Genomic DNA, 20,113 nt, shown 5'->3' with positions numbered 1-20,113 from the left:
AAGGGTCTTTGCTTCCCCCCAGAACCTGGTAGAGAAAGTTCTGGAACACAGCCTTCCTGGGAGGGGGATGGGTCATGAGCCAAGCAGAAATGCGTGGCGTGGTCACGGTGAGGCCGAGGTCTCCTTTTGGGGGTCCTGGAACTAGCCCCGGCCATAGGAACACCGGGCACAGGAGGGCCAGTGGCCAGCGAAGAGGCTGGTGACCCGGGACACTGAGCTGAGGGCGGGGGAGGGGCCGGGTTGTTCCCAGGAGGGGCCCTGGATCCAGAGGTGTGGCGGCCAGAGTCTGTAGGGCACCAGGCAGGCTTCCCGGAGGAGGTGACTTCTCAGAGGCATAAGAGCTCAAGTTCTGGGGTCCCGTGAGGAAAAGGCGTTGCAACAGCCATGAGAGAACTCAGTGAAGACCCCGGGCGAGGCATCGCCAAGGAAACCAGAGTCTTATTTGTTGCGGGGGGGGGGGGGGGGCGTCTGCGGAGCAGGCTTGGGCTTGGAGACCAGGCCGACCCCGAGGGTGGTTTCCAGAGTTTGGCCAGGAGAGCACATGGAGACCCCCTACTTTCACGGAGACCCCCTACTTCCCCGTGGCTCTTGATTTAACTGCATGCAGGAGGGATGGAAGGTGGGCGGGCAGGGGGAGGGTGCGGAAGTCAGGGCCGGGCTTGGACAGGGGCACCGGGAGCAGACCACCGAGTCAGGGATGGCCAAGTGGGAGGAGGCGGGGAGGGGCAGGCCAGGGTGGGCTGGCCCTGGGCTCTGGTGGGGGCTGGGCGGGGAGGGGGAGAGCATCTGCATAAAGAGTTTAGGGAGAGTGCGGGAGCGCCAGCTTAGAGCATCTTGGGTCACACCACCCCGGCTGGGCTGCCCGGGGCGCCCCACCCACACCTCAGGACCCGAGCTCTCACCCCGTCCTGCCTCTCTCTGCTCAGGTCTGTGGAGTGGCAGGAGAGCCGAGACCCGAGGAAAGACCAGCTGTACCAGGACAAGGAAGACGGCGAGTTTTGGTATCTCAATCCGCATGGGCACAGCCCCTGCCCGCCCCCAGGCCCAGGGGGTGTCTGTGCTGGGCAGACCCCCGTGTAGAGGGATCTGTTTTCCTCACCGAGCACCTAAGCTGGAGGGTGCCCTGGCTGCGGGGAAAGGGTTTCAGCTCTGAAGCGCCGAGTTGCTGGGAAATGGCCTTGGTGAAAGGGGTGCCGGGCGGAAACTCTGCAGCAACGGCTTCTCGGAAACTCCGGGGCGGGGGCACCAGGCCTGTGGCTTCGGTGCCACCCACTGAGGGGCCACCTCGGGCTCCCCACGTCTTAACTCCAGGCTTGGTGCCAACTTGCGAGTTCTGGGGACAAGGAGTCACTAAAAGTAGATGTCCCGGGCCGGAGCAATAGCACAGCGGGGAGGGCGTTTGCCTTGCACGCGGCCGACCTGGGTTCGATTCCCAGCATCCCATAGGGTCCCCTGAGCACCGCCAGGAGTAATTCCTGAGTGAAGAGCCAGGAGTAACCCCTGAGCATCGCTGGGTGTGACCCAAAAAGCAAAAAAAAAGAAAAAGTAGATGTCCCAACGCCATCCTAGGTCTTAGGCGGTGTTGGAAGGGACAGACAGACAGACAGACAGCTCTGGGGGCATCTCTGTGTGACGCCTTTAAATGAAACACAGTCTGTGTGCCAGGGAGACTGGGCAGACGAGATCGAGGACCCGAGGGATGAGTGTAAGAGAGAAGGAAAATATTTCTAGTATCTGTAACTTCGTCCTGGCACGGGGGCAGGGGCTCGGGCGTTGAAGCCACTGTGCTCTGACGCAGACCCCAACCAGGACTCAGACCCAGCAGCTGGGGAAGAGGCGGGTCCGGAGCACAGCGCCTGGCCCCGCCAGGGGGACTGGCTGAACCGGACATTCACGCCACCCCGGTTCTCCCTGCTCGGGATGCCCAGGGAGAAGGCGTCACGGAGGCTCTGGCCTTAGGCAGGATGGAGCGACTTGACGGACGGGGTAGCTGGGTGCCGGCGGAGGCAAGGACAGCTCCGGCCCGGGGACAAGGCTGGGGCCGCTGGCGACGCGTCTCTGTCTCCATCAGGATGTCGGTTCGAGATTTCCAGGAGAACTTCTCCTGCCTGTACATCTGTAACAAGGTCCCCATCAGCGTGGAAGACGGCAACCTGGTCTGCACGAGGTGGTCCCAGATGATGTTCAAGGGCTGCGTGACGCCGGGAAGCCCGGCAGGTAGGGTGTGGTGACACCTGGCCCTGTCCTGTCCGCTGAGGTGACACTTGCACATGAACGGGTGCATGCATGTGGGTGTCTACATGCATGTATGTGTGTGGCTGCGGGAGGACGGGAGGGCATGTGGGTGCCTGTGTGGGAGTCTGTGTGTGGACGCCTGGCTGGGTTTTGTATGTGCATGTACATGTATGCATGTGGGTGAAAATAGAGATGTACGTTTGGTTGCGCAGGATTGGGTATACGGGGTGTGTATGTGTGAGTCTGCGCATGTGTGTGAATATATGTGCATGGGTGTTAGCATATGAGCATGTGTGTGTGAGTGTGTGCTTGTGTGTACGCGTGCATGCAAAGTGGTCTGTGAGTATGTGTGTGCGCATGAGCCTGCACGTGTGTGTAAGCGTGTGTGCAGTTGAAGTGTCTGGGGGAGGGTATTAGTACGTGTGCATGAGTCTATACGAGTGCGTGTGCATGCACATATGTACACATGTGAGTGCCTTCCCTCTTCCAGACATGTCCTGTGGGGCAGTGGGCAGTGTGGATGACCCTAGGCCCCAGGACTCCCTTTTCTCCTCCAAGCCTCTCCCATCAGAGGGTCTCACGCGCAGCAGGCTGTGGCCCGGCTAAGGAGCCCCGAAGTGACTGAGTCTCCTCCTGCTGGGGGCCCCAGACCCTCTTCCCTAGATGGCCCCTTGGGGCTGTTTTCAGGACTTCCTTGGGAGGTGCTGCTCTGCCCTTGGCCCCATGTCACGTCACGTTCATCCTTGGGAAGCCCGTGACCGTGACTGTGGCCGTGTGTGTGTGCTGTACGTGCTTCTACCTGCTCTTACTTGATTCATCTTCACCCTCCAACACTATCCCCGGGGCCAGCCTCATGAGCACTCGGGTTTGAGGAACTCTGAGCTCCGTCTGCACATTTACCCTCAGCTCCAGGGACGCCGGTGACAGCCCCTTAGCCAGGCTCCGGGCTGAGTGCCTTTGCATGAGCACTCGGGGCCCCTTCAGTCGCCAGGTGGTAAGAAGAGAACCGTCAGCTTTGCATCCTAGAAACGGTTTCGCCACGCAGGAGGAGGAGATGGAGCCTCACCCCAAAAAGCTGTTGCTTCTTGTTTCTTTGGGGGCTTCACCTAGCTGTGCCGAGGGCTTACTCATGGCTCCAGAGATCAGTCCTGGTGGGCTCAGGGGGGCCTACAGGCGCTGGGGATTAAACCCGGGTCAGCCCACGGTGCCACTGCTCTAGCCAAGAGCCCCTGGTGACCCCCGGTGCCCCTTGGGGCCTGGGATGCAGGCCTCGGTGTGTGAAGGTGGGATTCCTCACGCAGCCCCGGGCACCCAGTGACAGCTCTCTCCCCTGCAGATGGCCTCTGGAGGGACACCCAGTTCCTTTTCTCTGTGTCGGACAGCACACGGGGGGACAACACTGTCGTGTCCTTCACCATCATGCCCCAGTACGTAAACACAGAGAACGACAAGTTCCCGCTGAGCTTCGAAGTCTTCAAGGTAAGAGCGAGCGCCGTGCTCTCCGCGCGTCCCCTCCGGGGGGGACGTGGGCCCCAGAGTGAGCGCGGGTGAGGGGCCACAGCCGCTGAGCAAACGCCAAGGAGCAGCAGAGTCTAAGGCTGTGAGCTGGGGGCCCCTGAGACAGGGCGACTAGGGGGGGATCCAGCTTGCCCGAGGGCGGCCCCCCCAGTGCCCCCGTCACCGGCCAGCGTTTCCCATGAGACTGCAGGCTGTGCGCTGCCCCGGAAGCAGCCGCGTCGGGGAGCCTGACCCAGACCTTCCGGACCCGCATAACCGGGGGCAGAGTTGAAACAGCTTCAGGGTCTCCAGGGCCCTGGGCGCTGCCCAGCCGGAAGACGTGGGCTGTCCTGGTCGGACTCGTAGGTCTCGTTTAAAGATAAAGCCATTGGGGCTGGAGCGATAGCACAGCAGGTAGGGCGTTTGCCTTGCACAAGGCTGACCCGGGTTCGATTCCCAGCATCCCATATGGTCCCCTGAGCACCGCCAGGAGTAATTCCTGAGTGCAAAGCCAGGAGTGACCCCTGTGCATCGCCGGTGTGACCCAAAAAAGAAAAAATAAACAAATAAATAAATAAAGCTAAAGCTATCCCGGGAATAAAGCCAGACCACTTGGCCTTCGTGTTTTGACCAGAGGTAGCATGTAAACCCCACTGCTTACATGTACATGTGTTACATGTGCATCACGTGCCAATGATGGGATTTACCTATAATTTATGTGTAGAAGATTTACACATAATCCAGGGCCCGCGTGTGTGTGTGCATGTGTCTGTGCATGTGTGTGCATGTGCGTGTGTATGTTTGTGCATGTGTGTGTGCATGTGTGTGCATATGTGTACATACAGGTGTGCATGTGTGCACACAGGGTATGCATGTGTGTGCATATGTGTACACACAGGTGTGCATGTGTATGTGTGTGCGTGTGTGTACACACAGGTGTGTGTGCATGTGTGTGCACGTGTTTGTGCATGTGTGCAACATGTGTGTGTGTCTCGGGGTGGGGGGCCGCTGTGCTCTCTCTCCAGTTCTGAAGTGGTCCTGTCCGCCTGCTGTGTGCAGAGGCAGCAGAAGGCCCAGCGGGAAGGGAGCAGGGTGCTGAGCCTTCCGGGGCCTCCTGAGTTTCTGACCCGCCCTTTCCGCTCTCCCTGCAGGTGGACCCCCAGGTACGTCCTTCCGGATCCTTCTGGCTGCATCGTGCCAGGCTCTGCCCAGGCCTCTGGTGGTCCCCAGCTCTCACTCTCCTGTGGCTGCACTTCAGAGTGGCCCCGTGCGGTCAGGCGGGGGCCTCAGACAGGCGGCCACTCGGGCCCGGCCCCACTGCCCCGCTGCAGAGGCTGGACCCAGCCGCTCTCTGCTCTGGCCTTCCAGCATCCTCAGGCCCCGGGTCCTGGTGCAGTGCCACCGCCGCTTCCTCTGGCTGGAGAAGAGGGCCGGGGCTGGTGGGGTCCTTCCGGGGGACCTCACTGCCAGGCCCGAGTCAGCCCCCAGGGTAGAAGGAGCGTAGGGCAGCCTCAGCCTCAAGTCCTTCCCTTCCACGGGCCAAACCGCGGCTCCCCCCACGAGAGCGAAGGGCTCGGCTGGCCGGGGGCTGAGGACCGTGACCACGGGCGCCCTCACCCGTCCATGGCTGTGGGCCTTACCGCACCCACCTGCCGACGGGGTGCAGTATCTGGGCTTGCAGGACAGGACAGCAGGGGGTGCGGCTGTGCCCACAGCTTCTGGGGGCCACTGCGGGCTGGCAGGTCCCCGCCTGTTCCTGCAGGCCGCGCAGGGCTGCCCGAGAGCCAGACCGAGGGCAGAGGGGCCGTCTGAAGGCAGGAGGCGGACTCCAAGCTGACTTCAAGCAGCAGCCCAGGGCAGAGGACCCCACTTCTCTCTGGTCCTCGGGGGGCCCCCGTCAAGGAAGCAAAACTCCTAGGAGAACTTCAGGAGAACTCAGGGGCGAGCGCACAGGGCTGGAGAGGGGGTGAGGCAGAGGCAGGAGGAGAGCCCCGGGTCTGGGGGACGAGGCCCAGCGTGGGCTTTAGCAGCCCCTCCTCCAAGCTCCGGACCAGGACCCGCCATCCTTCCCTCACATGCCCCTGCCAGCTGCGGGGAGCAGCTCTCCTCAGAAGCCCACACGGGGCTGAGACCACGCAACAGGGGGCAGAGGGAGGAGGCAGGAGAGGGAGAGAAAGCCTTGTCTTCCGGGCGGAGGTGACCTAGGCCCAGAGACCTGTGCACACAGCCTGCTCTCCACATCACACGCGCACACACGCACACAAATGCACACACGTGCACACACACACTCACCGCCAGAGTCACAGCATGGTGTTCGCTCTGCAGCTAAACTGATCTCAGCGTTGCTTTGGCCAGAAGGACCCCAGCAAGGCAGGCTCCGAGCCCCAAGAGGGACGGTCGCTGGCAGTCCCGGAGGTTCTGCATTCCGGGTCCCACCCAGCCCCCCTGCTGCTCTTGGGCCAGGAAGGCCTCAGCCCCGCCCACCCTGTCCCCATTCTCTCTCTAAAAAAAAAAGAAAAGAAAGAAAAAGAAACTCTCCCGTCTCCCTGTTTCCCCCAGGGCCGAGAGCACAAATAATCATTTCACACTGTGTAACCATTCTAAATGGAACCCCCAGGCTTGGCGGTATTGGGGGAAATTTATTTAGTCAGGGCTTGGTGTTATGTAATATGTATGTGACATCTGGTAATGGGAACTGCATTATATTTATTGTTTTATCTCTAGGAAAATATTGAAATAAAAGGAAAATGATCAGGACCTATTATTCTCCAATGAGGATGCAATTCGGGGCGCCGCTGGAAAGATGAAATAGTGGCGGGGGGTCACGCGGGGGCTGGGCACAGGAGCCCTGCTCAGCTCCATCCTTGTGTCCCTCGACCCTTTGGTACCTCTGGCCCGTGATCACCCAAATGCAGCTGCTTTCTGGAGAGTTTGGGGAGCACTGTCTTCCCTGGAGGGGCTGCGTCCGCTCTGGGGGTGCAGAGAAGGGAGACTGGTCCTGCGGGGTGCAGGGGGCGGGAGCGTTTCCTCACCATGACCATCTTCCCCCAGTTCCAGCACTTCCGGGAGAAGCTCCCGCGGACCTTCTTCTCCCCGTACCGAAACATCATCAAGGGCATCGTCTCCAAAACCAAGTGCAACCTCACCAAGTGCTTCCACCTCAGCCCCGGCACCTACGTGGTGGCGGCCTCGGCACGCAAGGAGTCGGTGGAGTTCCTGATCCGGATCTTCCTGAAGATGCCAGTGAGCTACGGGTACGGACTCCTGGCATCTGAAAGGTTCTGGTCTGTTCACAATCCCTGCAGCGCCCACGGCGTGGTTCTGGGCCAATGAGGGGCCCGGCCCAGAGCCCACCTTGGAGAAACTCACCGCAAGGGGAGTACACAGCTTCTGTGTACTCGTAGGCGAGTCACCGGGCCCCTGCCGGGAGCCGGCACTGCTAGGTGCAAACACAAGGTCTACAGGAGGGCAGCGGGGATAGGAGGGCACTTGAGGCAAGGCCCTTTCCCGGGTGGAAAACGGAACCGGTCCTAAGGGGCAGGCAGACGCCTGCGCAGTGGCGGGAAGGAGTGAGGGATGGTAGCCGCAGGTGCAGAGAGGTGGTTTACGGCGTGTGGCACTGCCGCTATGTGGCCAGGTGTGGGGGACACCAGGGAGACACCGAGAGTAGAGTCAGTGCCATCGGGGTCCAGATTGGGGTCGTGTACACAGCCTACTGGGCACCTCGCCCCTCCTGGATGAGTCCCATGGTCACGGCGCTCTGTCTCTACGTGGGCATGGGTAGAGATGCGGCCCCCGTGCCCAGAGCAGAGCGGGAACGTGAGACGAGGCTCGGCCGTGGCCTGGCAGAGAGAGTGGCTCCGGCTGTGAGCAGGACCCTCAGCTAAAGGGCGTCGTGAGCGGTGTGGCTCTGCCGAGGGCTCGCCCACCCGAACGTTTGTAAGCCCGTTTCCTTTGCCCGGTGACCTGGCCACCCCATCATACTGTGTCCCCAATGTTCTAGGAGCTCGGACACCAATTTCAACCTCAAACCCGTGAAGGTAAGTGCCCGACAAGTGTTTGTGACGAGTTTCCTTTGGACACCCTAGATGCTGGGATTCCCAGGGGCAGGTCTTGGGGGGGTGGGGGGGAGACCAGGCCGTCCCCAACCGTAATCCTTCCCCGACTCTCTCGTTCCCTTTAAGCAGGGCCGGGGAGACTTTGGCCATTTGGGAATATCTGGCCAGCGCCATTTGGATCTTCCAGTGTCACTCATGGGTCCGGTATTTCAGGCCAACAGGCCCGGACAGACCATGAGAAGCATCTGAATCTGCCCATCGGGAAGCAGGGCTGGACCCCATGACTGCCTGGGCTTAGGGTGGTCCCCCCCTCCCGGGGCTAAAGGATGTCCCATTGGCACGGGGCCACCCCAAAGTTGTGACGCTGCCTCTCTCCTCTCTGACCAGGCCAGTCTCCCAGGAGAAGACCCCCTGCTCCGCATATTCTACAAATACTCCCCGCAGGTGTGTCCCGAGCAGTGCTCCACCCCCTGGAGCTGCGGTGGGTCACCTGCAGGCCCCCTCGGCAGAGCAGGAAGGAAAGGGGTCCAGGGATCCCCCTTCGGCCTCTCAGCAGATCTGCTTACCAAACGGCGGCCGATTGCGGGTGACAATTTGGGGCGGCGTGCCAATGGGGTGGGAGCCGCTGACGGTGGGCAGGGTGGGCAGGGCGCCTGGTGAGCACCAAGTGGGGAGCGAGCCATTAGTCAGTGCTCCTTGGAATCCTTCCTTCCTCTCCCGCTCCTGCCTTGGCGGCGTGCCCCGGGAGCTGGCCGCCTTCCGAGCGCGCCGTGGGCGTCCCTGCCGAGCCCCCCGGGCGCGCGAGGGATCTTTTAATGGCTTGATGAACCGTTAGGAAGAACTCCTTGACTTGTCAGGGTACAGACGGCAGCCAAGGGCCGCGCGCGGCGGGCCTCTCGCTGCTAATAGCCGTGGTGCGGGGACTGGGGACGGGCGAGGGACGGTCGCGCTCGGCTGGCCAAGGACGGGAAGGGAGCCAGAGTCCCCGAGCAGCCCGGGGGCGGGTGACTCAGGCAGCTGTGCAGGAATGAAAGCAAATAAACGAGTGAGGAGTGAGGGGAGGATGTCGGGAGGGGGTCGGCAGGGAGCACTCTGCGGGGACCCCCTTCCATCCACACCAGCCCCGGGCACACCCCCAGGGGCGCTTGCCCTGTGCAGAGCGAGGGCTGCCGAGATGACACGCCCCGGCCCGTGAGGACGAGGGGACCCCGGAGGCCTGTCTGGTCCCCAGCCCCCCGCAGAGACACGGTCCCGCATCACCGTGTCCGGGATCAGACGGATCAGGGGCCCGGGCAGGGCTGCTGCAGAGAGGGGTCAGCGGCCGTAGGGAGGCCTGAGATGGGGCTCCCCCGCCCCCACCCTGCAGGTGGCACGAGTCCCCATGGCGCAAAGGCCCCGGGTGGGCGCCTGAAGAGGGAGTCATGTGGCCCCTATGTAGGACGTTCCCGAACCGCCACTGCAGGTGCCCCTGAGGTGGCCGCTAGCATGGACAGCCTTGGAGGGGTCCGAGGGAGGAGGACCTGGGCCCCCCGGATGCCACGGAGAGTGGCTGAGACGCGGCCCTCAGCCAGGACCCCTGCCCCCGCCCCCCCGGCCGGCGCCCCGCGCAGCCCCTACGGCACCTTGCCGCAGACTGTCCTGGGGGTCGGGTCTTCGGGGGAGGGTCCTGCCTCTTGCAGGCCAAGGAGCCTGGAGGAAGGGTCGGCCCGCTGTCCTCACTCTCCTCAGCTCACAGGCCTGGTGGGGCTCAGCTTCGTTTGTTGGTTTGCTGGCACTGTGGGTCCGGGTATCCTTCCTCTCCACTCGTCACTGCTGAGGTGGTAATGGTGGGGGCTGCACGTGCCTGGCTGGGGTGCTCCTCTGGTGCTCCCACCAGATGGGGTGCTCCTCATGCTCCCTTCAGACGGGGTGCTCCCCTAGCGCTCCCATCAGTCAGGGTGCTCCCCAGTGCTCCCTTCAGATGGGGTGCTCCCCTGGCGCTCCCATCAGATGGGTGCTCACCTGATACTCCTATCAGATGGGTGCTCCCCTGGTGCTGTCGTCATAGGGTGCTCCCTTGGCACTCCCATCAGATAGGGTGCTCCCCTGATGCTCCCATCATGTGGGGGTGCTCCCCTGGTGCTCCCATCAGATGGGGTGCTCCCCTAGTGCTCCCGTCAGGTGGGGTGCTCTCGCTCACTCTTGGTCACCGGCTGAGTTCTGTGCTCTGGCGCCCTCTTATTCGGGCACTGGGCTCTGGGGTGGGGCTGGCCGGGTGACACTCAGCTGCTGGGTCCAGATAGCAGAGCTCAGGGCATGTGAGACGTCAGGGGTTCGAGCCTGCGCCCCGGCATCTGCTCCTCCTCCGGGCTTCGTGTTCAGGTCTGGCAAAGCAACACAGCCGCGCGGGGGCCTGGGTCAGCGGGGGAAGCCAGCGCACCCGAGCTCCTCGTCCCCCGGGTGTTGGACCCCCGGGAAGTGCCTTCTTCCCAGTCCCCCCGCTGTCCCTCCCAGCCGGGGGCTGTCGTGAGGGCCCAGCCTCCCCCCCAGACTGGCCGGAGGGGCAGCTGCACGCATACGAGCTTGCGCCCATGGCCTCTCATGAGGGCGTGACCCCAGCCACCCCGTGTCCCCGACAGGCTGTCCTCAGCAGGACCTGAGGTGCAGCCAGAGAAGCACCTCCCCGCACCACCGCATCCCTGCACCACCCCCTATCCCCTGCGTCCCCTGTCCCCTGCACCCCTCCATGTCCCCCCACCCTCTCCATGTCCCCCCACCCCCTCCATGTCCCCCCACCCCCTCCGTGTCCCCCCCACCCCCGCCATGTCCCCCACCCCCCCACCATGACCCTCACCTCCTCTCGCACTGTGGCCCCCGAGGAGGGTACATGCAGTCCCCGGGGCCCAACATTCAGCCCAGACAAGATGACACATGGGGTGGCAGCTGCTCGGGACTGGGAGTCAGGGGCGGCCGGGCACTGGACACTGAGGCCTCTCTCTCTCTCTCTCTCTCTCTCTCTCTCTCTCTCTCTCTCTCTCTCTCTCTCTCTCTCTCTCTCTCTCTCTCTCTCTCTCTTCTGGGCAGGGACTGGACATGGACCCCACAGAACTGCAGAATCTTCTCAACCACGAGCTCCTGAGAGGTGAGCTCGGACCCCGGGCCAGCCCCGCACCTCAGTCCCACGCCCCAGACCTCAGCCCCCGCCCGCTGCCCCCAGCGTCTCGGCCCCCCAGGCCTCTGCCCGCTGCCCCCAGCATCTCGGCCCCCCAGGCCTCGACCCGCTGCCCCCAGCGTCTCCGCCGTGTCTCCCCAGGGCTCTCGGGGGACCTGTTCTCGCTGGACCAGTGCCGGGGCATCGTGGCCCTGATGGACGTATCCTTTCCCGTGTCCCGTCCCTGCCACTGCCCGCAGCTGACACCCTGAGGCCGACAGCCCCGGGGGCTCGGGCCGCTGTCAGGGAGCCCTCTGTCACCCACGGTATTTCCTCTCCCTGGTCCTGCGCCCCCCGGAGCGGGGTGCTGGGGGTTGGGCACTAACTCGGAGCGCCCAGGCAGGAGCACAGTAGCGCCCCCTGGAGGCCGCCTCCGCTGCCAGAATCTTGGAGGGAGGGCAGAGCCGGGCAGAGGTGGGGCTGCCCGGCTCAGGAGGGGGAGGCCCCCTGCCATCACCCTCCCCAGCCTCCCCCAGCCTCCCCCCTTCTTCAGAGACCGGTTCCTCCCTCCTGGTTCTCCCGAAACCACAGCCGCCCTGGGCCCAGAAGAAAGGCCACCTGCCGGTCGGTCCCCGGGCTGTCCACACACCTGGCCCTCGCCGGCGCTGACCCAAGGGCCGCCTGCTCCTCCCGCCCTCCCTCTGCACTCTCTCCCTCCCCGGGGACAGGCCCCGCCATGCCCACCTCCGGCTTCCTCTCCTCCCCACTGTCCACTGCCCTGTGAGCAAACCCAAGGGGCCCCAAGCCCCGCCCCCAGCTGGCCCGGAGCCCCGCCCCCAGCGTGGCCAGCAGGGACCCCACTCTGCCTTGGTCACTCTTAACTAACCACCAGGTGAAAGTCAACGGCCGACTCGACCCCGAGGAGTTCTCCAGACTGTGGAGCCGGTTGGTCCACTGCCAGGCACGGACATTGCCCCCGACCTCCCTTCCCCACCCCCACCCCACCAGTCAGAGGGTGTTGGAGGAGCCCTTCCCGCCTCGCCCCTGCTCTCCCATCTCTGCGGGTCGGCCTCCTAAGGCCCAAGTTCACAGAGCCTCCTCCCCTCTCCCGCACTCCCCCTCCCCCTCGTCCTCACACCCTTGGGTCCACTGGCAAGAGGCGGTGGTCTGGGACACACGCCCCAGGGACCCAGAGCTGGGTGCGGGGCCCTTCTCGCACCCTCCCCCTCCCTCCCCTGCAAGTCTCCCACCTCCTCGTGGTGCCGGCTCAGCCTGAGGCCAGCAGGGGGCGCTCCGCTGGGGGCTTGGCTGGGGGGTCGTTCTTGTCAGGTCCCTCTGGCCCCTAATATGGGAAGCAGAGAGCGTTCCTGCCGGGCTGCTGGACCCGTGAGACCCACGCCCTCCCCCCTTAGGCGGGGGCCTCTCTGGGAAGTGCTCTCCTCGTGGGGAGAATCCATCCCTCGGGGCCTTCCAGGGCAGCCCAGCCCAGTAGGGGGTCGAGCTGCGGCTCGGCCAGGGCTGGGGGGTTGCGGGGGGTGGCGAGAGGGTGAGCCTGGCACCCCGGACCATGCTTCCCCCACAAACTGCACCAGGCCCCCGTCCCCCAGGCTCCCCCACATTCAGATCCCAGCTCTGGGTGCGAGTGGGGGACAGGTAGGGGATCCCCTTGGGTGCCAGGCGAGGTGTGGGTCTCCCTGTGGCCACGCCGGAGCACTGTTGGCACCAGGTGCTCCCGGAGCACTTCACAGCATTAGCTCACTGACTGCTTGCGACAAGCTATGAGGCAGGGCCTGTACTCAGCCCTGCTCTGCGGATGAGCAAACTGAGGCCGGGGTGGGGCTGGGGGAGGCACAGGATGTGCCCAGAGTTCCCCAGAGGGAGAGAGTCCAGGTGACCATCACGGGATCCACCAGGGCTTGGAGCGGGGACGGGGGGAGGTCAGGGAAGCCAGGCGGAGGCCGGAGAGGCCTGGGCTGTCCCGGCTCACAGGGCCCCCGGGCTAGTGGGGGCACCTCCCGCTGGAGGGGGCTTCCCGGGCCTCCCCCCACCTCCCCTGGGACTCACGGGCTCTTTGCTTCCTTTCACATTTCAGAGCGTTTTCCAGAACTTTCAGAGGAGCTCTGGTGTCTTCCGGAGCTCAGATTTGTGGAAGGCCGTAGAGACTACCGGTAAGGAGGGGCCTTGGGGCCAGAAGACCGGGGGCAGCGGGGTGGGGGGAGGTGATGCCCCCAAGAATAAAGGCTCAGGGGTGCATGCCAGGTCAGGTTGGTGCAAGGGTGTGTGCCGAAGGTCAGGCTGGTGCAGGGGTGTGTGCTCAGGGTCAGGCTGGTGCAGGGGTGTGTGCCGGGAGTCAGGCTGGTGCAGGGGTGTGTGCCGGGAGTCAGGCTGGTGCAGGGGTATATGTGCTGGAGCAGATTTCTACAAGGGTGTGTGCTGGGGGTCAGGCTGGTGGGGGGTGCTGGGGGTCAGGCTGGTGCAGGGGTGTGTGTGCTGGAGAGGCTTCTACAGAGGTGTGTGCTGGGGGTCAGGTTGGTGCAGGTTGCTGCAGGGGTGTGTGCTGGGGGAAGGTGCAGGGTGCAGGAGTGAGTTCAGACATTTCCGGTTCGGGACAGCCGGGCTAGGGCTCCAGAAGGTTCCGCTCTTCCTGGTCTCCCCTGAGGGCCGTTGCTCCTGGTCAGAGAACCTGGGGGAAGGGGAAACACTAAAGGCGGGAAACAGGAAGAGAAGCATTGGAACTCAGGGCAGCGGGGCCTGAGAGGAAGGCTGTCAGGAGGAGCGTGGCCGGGGGGTGACCCTGGCAGCCCCGCCGGTCACCCTCCGTGAAGCCTGCTGGGCAGCGAGAGGTCTCTGCCACGGGCCGTGTCCCAGCGGCCCCTGTGTGTTGCCTCAGGGCTCGTCACTGGCCTGCCGCTCTGGACCAAGCTTTCCCCCCCGGGGGCAGCCCCCACCCGGAGACCCCCACGTGGCAGGTTGCCAAGGACCCCAGAGACGGGTCGGGACCCGGCAGGCCCAGGCCACTCGAGGTTCTGGAGACTGGGAAGGCTCAGGGGCCCCCAGGATGGGCAAACGCTGTCGGGGGGGGGGGCCTCCATCAGCAAGAGGCAGCGGTAGAGGAAGGTAACGAGCCCCTGGACACTCCCGGGCGTGGGCCCCACCCGGCCTGCGGCTCACACGCGGGTCGGGGGCCCAGAATTCCTCGCAGGCGTCTCGATGCACAGTGAGCTGCAGGACCTCATGGCCCTCCGCTACGGGGACAGCGCGGGCACGGTCACCTTCCCCAGCCTGGTCTGCTTCCTGATGCGGCTCGAGGCCATGGCCAGTAAGTGCCCCCGGGGGAATGTTCTGGAAGCCATCACAGTCGGCCGAGGCACCCAGGGTCTCAGTATCAGGGTCCCTCAGAGTCCCCGAGAGGCGGTGGGTGGGGGGTCGCGCTTTGGGAGGGGGCCCAGCCCTCCCTCTCTGCCTTCTCCCCGCGAGCCCCCACCCGCACGCCCTGGAGGAGGCTGATTCTGCTCATCTGCTCGGACCCAGACCCACCCCTGGCTCGTGCAGGCGGGTCGCTTCTGGCCTTCGCTCCAGCCCCTGGAGCTCACTCCCCCGGCACTGGACAAACTCAAACCAATGGCTGATGGGGCTCAGGTTTCCTCCAATGTGCCCAGACTCACTGAGCACTGGGTTGGACAGACGTGGGGCGAAGGGTGACGGGCGTGCGGAGAAACGCTCTGGGAGACAGCCGGTGCCGCTCACTTTATTGCAAATAGTATATTGCGATGTTGATAGAGGGTCTCGGCTTACAGGAAGGGCCAATCGCATGAAGTTCAGCATTACTGACCTATCACCCTCCCGGCTCTGCCTTGCCCCGTGCTGCAGTTGGGCATGACCCGGGCTAAGTGTAGGTGACAGTCCTTGGGGGGCTGGGTGAGACTCAAGGCCGAACCCTGGTGCTTGTAGACTGCACCCAGACACTCCCTACTAGGTCGCTATTCAGGCGGTGGAGGGGGGCGGGGAGGGGGGCAGGTCTTATCTGCTATGCAGGGACAGGTCTTATCTGCTCTGGCCCCTGTTGCCCGCTCTACAAAGGGGCCCCTTCAGGCCTGGGTCCAGCCCGGCCCTACTCATTAGCCAGGAATAATAACGATTTGGGTCTCTGCCGAATGAGCTGCGCCCTGCCCCAGAGACCGTGGATAGAGCAGGTGGGGGAATCTCACTCCAGGCTGCCGGAAATGACTCCAAGGATCAGAGGTCTGGTCTCCTTTCAGCAGCAACGAAACTGGAGGGGAACCCCCAGCCTCAGGAAGCTCAAAACGGACATGCCACGATGGTGGGGTCATACCCGTCTCGCCTCTGCTCTACTCTACCCTGAGGCGCCCTCGGCAAGCCCGTTAGCACCAAGCCCCACAACTAAATCACAGCGGAGAGCACAGAGTCTTGAGGGGAAGGGGGAAACTGAGGCACGCACCACAGCCTCAGGTGGAAAAGGGAGGTTCCCTGACTTTGCAAGTCTGCGATGTCAAACACGACATGGGACATGTGTGCCCATGGCCACAGTCAAGTGCAGAGGGATGCAAGCTCCTGGAAGCTGGGGGTCGGGACAGAACAAGGAGCTGGACACACCCTTTTTTGGTTGATTTCCGTTCGTTGACAATCTTAGGGTTTCCGGGCCATGGTTTCACTCATCTGTGTGCAGGCTTGGCCACACTCCAGCAGGGTCCCCGGACCATACACCGTCCCAGTGACCCCCTCCTACAGCCCTTCCTGCCCCCCACAAAATCACCCTAGTTCCCAGAGCCTAAGCATTATTTCACTGGGGGGCTCCCTCTTTTGTTCGTGTGGGTTCCACTTGGGAGTGAGACCAGCGGTAACTATCTTTCCCTTCCTGATTTTCTCCACTGAACACAGTCCCCTCCAGGGCCAGCCCCGTGGGTCCCAGAGACTGGATGGTCCTCTTTGGTCCCCTAGAGTCAAGTCTCCCCAGCCTCCATTCCCAGCCCGCTGGCCCTGGGCAGTGGGTGAGGCTGAGTCTGTATCTGGACTCTTAGGAGTGCTGTTCCGGGCAGAGAGTGGGTCTGAAGGGCTGCACCCCCAGTTGACCGATGGGGAAGTGTGAGGTGGGTCCACTCCGGAGGGCGGGAGCCTTCTACCCGGACTCGGCCCGTGGGTTTTCCGTTCCCCGGGCCCAGCCTGCTCTGACTCGTCTCCTCTTCTCCACCCTAGAGGCCTTCCGGACCCTCTCCAAGGATAGGAAAGGAGTGTACCTGACAGAGATGGAGGTGAGATGGGCCCCCTTCCCGGAGAGGAGCCACAACCCCAACCCACCTGTCCTCACCTGACCCCGGGAGCCTCTTCCTCCCTGAGGACATTGGAAAGCAGCTTCCATCAGAGGCCAGCCTCGCTGCTGCCTCCCTGACCCCAGCGACTGCCTTCAGGGCCGGTGTCCAAGGCTGCCTCGGGATCTTGCAAGGCAGATTTGATTCTGTTCTTCCCAGTGAGTTTATAATAAAGCAGAGGATTATATGGGAGCCATAAATCCAAGGGGGGACTGGAGCAAACCTGCTGGGCGGCCTGAAGGAAACTCCCTCCCTTTGAGTTGTGGAAAGAGCTGCCTGGGCATCTGGTCGACCTCATCTGCCCCTCTCCCTGCCAGGCTAATCAGGGAACAGCCGAGGCCAGGTTGCCAGGAAGCGGAGGCCTCCTCGTGGTTTAGAGTTAGCTGTAAAAGGTGGATGGCTCTTCCAAGGGCAGGGGGCACCCTCTGTCCTGCTCTGTAGGAAGTGAAACTCTTAAGATTGGTTTTGATAAGAATGCTTATTCCTCAGTGGATGAACCTGGTCATGTACAGCTGAGCACAGACAGCAGCGGGTCCCGGAATCCAGGTAAGACATGAAGGTGAGGGGTCCCCCTTCCCCAGGGAGAGTCACAGCCCCAGACTGAACAAGGACAGGACGGGAGCTGATCCCCAAGTCCAGATGGCAGCTCTAGACTCGTCACCTCCTCTGGGCTGGTTCCCGCGCTCCAGGAGCTGAACGCCACTCTCTCCCTAAGAAGGGTGACACCCCCGAGATCACAAATCCTTCATCCGTGGGCGCTAAGGGTGGGGGCGGGGGCCCTGAGGCTCAGAGGTGGGCTTCTCCCCTCAGCAAAGCTATGTAGACCCAAAAGCGTTCACCAAAGTTAGGAGGAAACTGGAATTGTTTTCTGAAATTTATCTTTAGAGACGTACAAGTGAAACCTGGTGTCCTCTAGTGGCTTGGTAATAGGCGGGAAATGCCAACTCCTTACCGTCCATAACGTCCAGCTGGCATCCAGTTCCCCACAAAGCTCCGACGGTTTTGTGAGCTTTCGTGGAGAGACAGCTCAGGACTGGAACTGTGCTGGGTGTCCAGATCCGGATCTCCTGTCCCAGTACCTGGGCGTGGGACCTCGGGGCCATCCTGCCACTCCTTCCCCTTCGGCATCCATGAGGTCACTCTGCACAGAGCTATCGTATATCTTGTCCTGGTGTTCTGTTCTTTTACTTGGTCTTGAGATAAGCCCTGTAAGAGCGTTCACACTCCTAATTTTTCATTTTTGACTTATTTCCCTTTAGGCCCATCCAAATGGTCATACCAGAGAACGTCCTTCCCCATGGCTGAATGCTGTTCATGTGTCTGTGTGTGCATGCATGCGTGTTTGGTATGGCTCATTGTCATTGTTCATCCGCTTTTCACTGCACAGTTTGCTGCCCTAGCTTAGCTATTGTGAATAGTGTCACAGTAAATATTGTGGGTACGGCTACCTTTTCAAGACAGCAATTTCATTCCCGCCCGACAGATGCCCAGAAGTGGAACTGCTGAGTCGTGTGGCAGTTCTATTTTTAATTTTTGAGGCACCTCCAAACTGCTTTCTGTAGACGCTGTACCCATCAACAGGGGACAAAGTTTCATTTTCCTTCACTTCCTTACACATGCCTCAAATATAAGTGTGTGTGTATGTGTGTGTGTGTGTGTGTGTGTGTGTGTGTTTGTGGTGTGGTGTGTGTATGTGTGTGTGCGTGCGCGCCTGCGTGGAGTGGGGTGAGGGCAGTACTCCGGGCTTACTCCTGGCTTTGCAATCAGCGGTCATTCCTGGAGACTCACAGGACCCCATGCAGTGCTGGGGACCAAATACCAAACATACCACATGCCTACCAAGCACCTTAACCCCCTGTACTGTGTTTTTCGTCCCTCTTGGAGAGCCCGGCACGCTGCCCGTGGCGTATTTCATATGCCAAAAACAGTAACAACAAGTCTCACAATGGAGACATTACTGGGGCCCGCTTGAGCAAATCGATGAGCAACGGGATGACAGTGACAGTGACTGTGATAGGGTATTTCTGGCCCTCAAGGGTTTTTGTTTTATTTGGGGGTCACCGGACTTATTCCTGGCTCTGTGCTCAGGGATCGCTCCTGGCAGGCTGGAGGACCATATGAGGTTTCAAGGGGTTAACCTGGGCCCACCACATGCCAAGCACGTGCCTCACCCACTGTCCTCCAGCCCCTAGGTGGGCCTTGATGGAGACCTCTCACGGGGTGAGCTGGCAGCTCTGTGGCTTGGACTTGCGTTTCCCAGATGGTCGGGGATGTTGATCATCTTCCCAGGCACCTTTGGCCATTTGTATGTTTCCCTGGAGGTAAAGAAGAGTCCGCTCACTTTGTTCATTTTTGTCAGTTTCCCCTTCCTTTTGTTGCTGTTGTTTGAACGTACCAGGATTGCTTCGTCTCTGTTTTGCTTTTGCAGAGTCCAGCATTGGATAGATCCTGGAGTATCTGTCTTTCTCCTGTGTCTCCTAGTTAGCAGATACCCTAGAGGTCTATTCATGTCGCCTCAAATGGCAATTTTTCCATCTTTTTAAATAGTTTCCCCATTGTGGGCGTTTATATATACATACCTGTGAGTGAATGCATTTACATGTGTATACACTGTAGCACTGTAGCACTGTCATCCCGTTGTTCATCAATTTGCTCGAGCGGGCACCAGTAATGTCTCCATTGTGAGATTTGTTGTTACTGTTTTTGGCATATTGAATATGCCACAGGTAGCTTGCCAGGCTCTGCTGTGCGGGCGGGATGCTCTTGGTAGATTGCTGGGCTCTCCGAGAGGGACAGAGGAATCGGACCCAGATCGGCCGCATGAAAGGCAAACGCCCGACCCGCTGTGCCATCGCTCCGGTCCATGTATATACACACACGGTTTATCAGTCAATGAACGTAGTATGTTTTACAACCAGAAAGTGTGCATCTCCCAGCTCGATTTTAATTTTCAGGACCGTGGATGATTCTGGGTTTCTTGCATTTTCAGATGGACTTCAAGGTCAGTTTGACAAATTCTGCAGAAGAAAAAGGTAGCTGTGATTTTTGTTATCGGTCACAACTTGGAGACTAAGTCCTTCCAGTTCGCTATGCAAGGACTTTTGACCCAGGAGCATGAACTACCACGCCGTTATTTTCAGATCATCCTTCACTTCTTAGCTATGGTTTTCAGTGTAGAGGTTCTGCACTTCCTTTGCTGTACTTCTTCCTAAGGATTGTACCCTTTGGTAGGGGATTGGATGTTTGGGGCATACTCTCGGCTCTGTGCTCAGGGGTCACTTCAGGTCATGCTCAGAGGACTGTACGGGGTCCGGATATCAAATCTGTGTCAAGCACATGCAAGATCTGTGTATTCTCTCTTACCTGCTGGCCCATCCCTCTGGCCCCATTGCTGTATTCTTTTGGGGGGCAGGGACCACACCCAGCAAAGTTCAGGGGCTACTCCTCACTCCCGGCAGTGCTTGGGGGACCATATGGAATGCCAGGGATCAGGCCTGGGTCCCCCACGTGTAAGTCAAGCGCCTCACCCACTGCCCTGTCTCTCTGGCCCGAATAGTGTATTCTTTTTGATGCTGTTGTGAATTGTTACCTTCGTTTCCATTTTTAAACAGTTCATTGCTAATTTGTAAAAATAAAATCGATTTTCATATATTGATCTTATATTTTTTCACGGTGCCAAACTTGTGTGTTCTGTTACATTTGGGCTGACACCTCAGGGAGTTCTCCATTCGCAAATTCGGAGCTAGGTTTGGCCTTTTTCAGTCAGTCTGGATGCCTCAGATTACATCTTGGGGCCAGACTGTCCTGGCTGGCACCTTGCTGAATAGAGGTGCAGAAGGCAGGCATTTGTTTCTCCTGGCCTTGGG

At 61.1% G+C, this 20,113-nt stretch overlaps 1 protein-coding gene across 1 annotated transcript in view; it reads left to right on the top strand.

Annotated features, from left to right (window-relative positions):
- Nucleotides 1-19,273, top strand: part of CAPN13 (calpain 13) — a 53,102-nt gene extending 33,829 nt beyond the window's left edge. Inside the window, exons 8-21 of the mRNA XM_055121364.1 lie at nucleotides 927-1,001; nucleotides 2,072-2,217; nucleotides 3,572-3,714; nucleotides 4,884-4,895; nucleotides 6,784-6,986; nucleotides 7,736-7,772; nucleotides 10,854-10,911; nucleotides 11,083-11,141; nucleotides 11,813-11,881; nucleotides 13,013-13,088; nucleotides 14,111-14,239; nucleotides 16,135-16,190; nucleotides 16,737-16,793; nucleotides 19,237-19,273. Of these exons, the coding sequence (XP_054977339.1) occupies nucleotides 927-1,001; nucleotides 2,072-2,217; nucleotides 3,572-3,714; nucleotides 4,884-4,895; nucleotides 6,784-6,986; nucleotides 7,736-7,772; nucleotides 10,854-10,911; nucleotides 11,083-11,141; nucleotides 11,813-11,881; nucleotides 13,013-13,088; nucleotides 14,111-14,239; nucleotides 16,135-16,190; nucleotides 16,737-16,763 (1,090 nt within the window). The 3' untranslated portion in view covers nucleotides 16,764-16,793; nucleotides 19,237-19,273. The remainder of the gene's footprint in view (nucleotides 1-926; nucleotides 1,002-2,071; nucleotides 2,218-3,571; nucleotides 3,715-4,883; nucleotides 4,896-6,783; nucleotides 6,987-7,735; nucleotides 7,773-10,853; nucleotides 10,912-11,082; nucleotides 11,142-11,812; nucleotides 11,882-13,012; nucleotides 13,089-14,110; nucleotides 14,240-16,134; nucleotides 16,191-16,736; nucleotides 16,794-19,236) is intronic.
- The last annotated feature ends 840 nt before the right edge of the window (nucleotides 19,274-20,113 follow it).

The sequence above is a fragment of the Sorex araneus genome, chromosome X (assembly GCF_027595985.1).
Source record: "Sorex araneus isolate mSorAra2 chromosome X, mSorAra2.pri, whole genome shotgun sequence".
In the NCBI taxonomy this organism is placed as follows: domain Eukaryota; kingdom Metazoa; phylum Chordata; class Mammalia; order Eulipotyphla; family Soricidae; genus Sorex; species Sorex araneus.
Note: the sequence above shows the minus strand (reverse complement) of the source record. Positions and strands in the feature narration are given on the sequence as shown.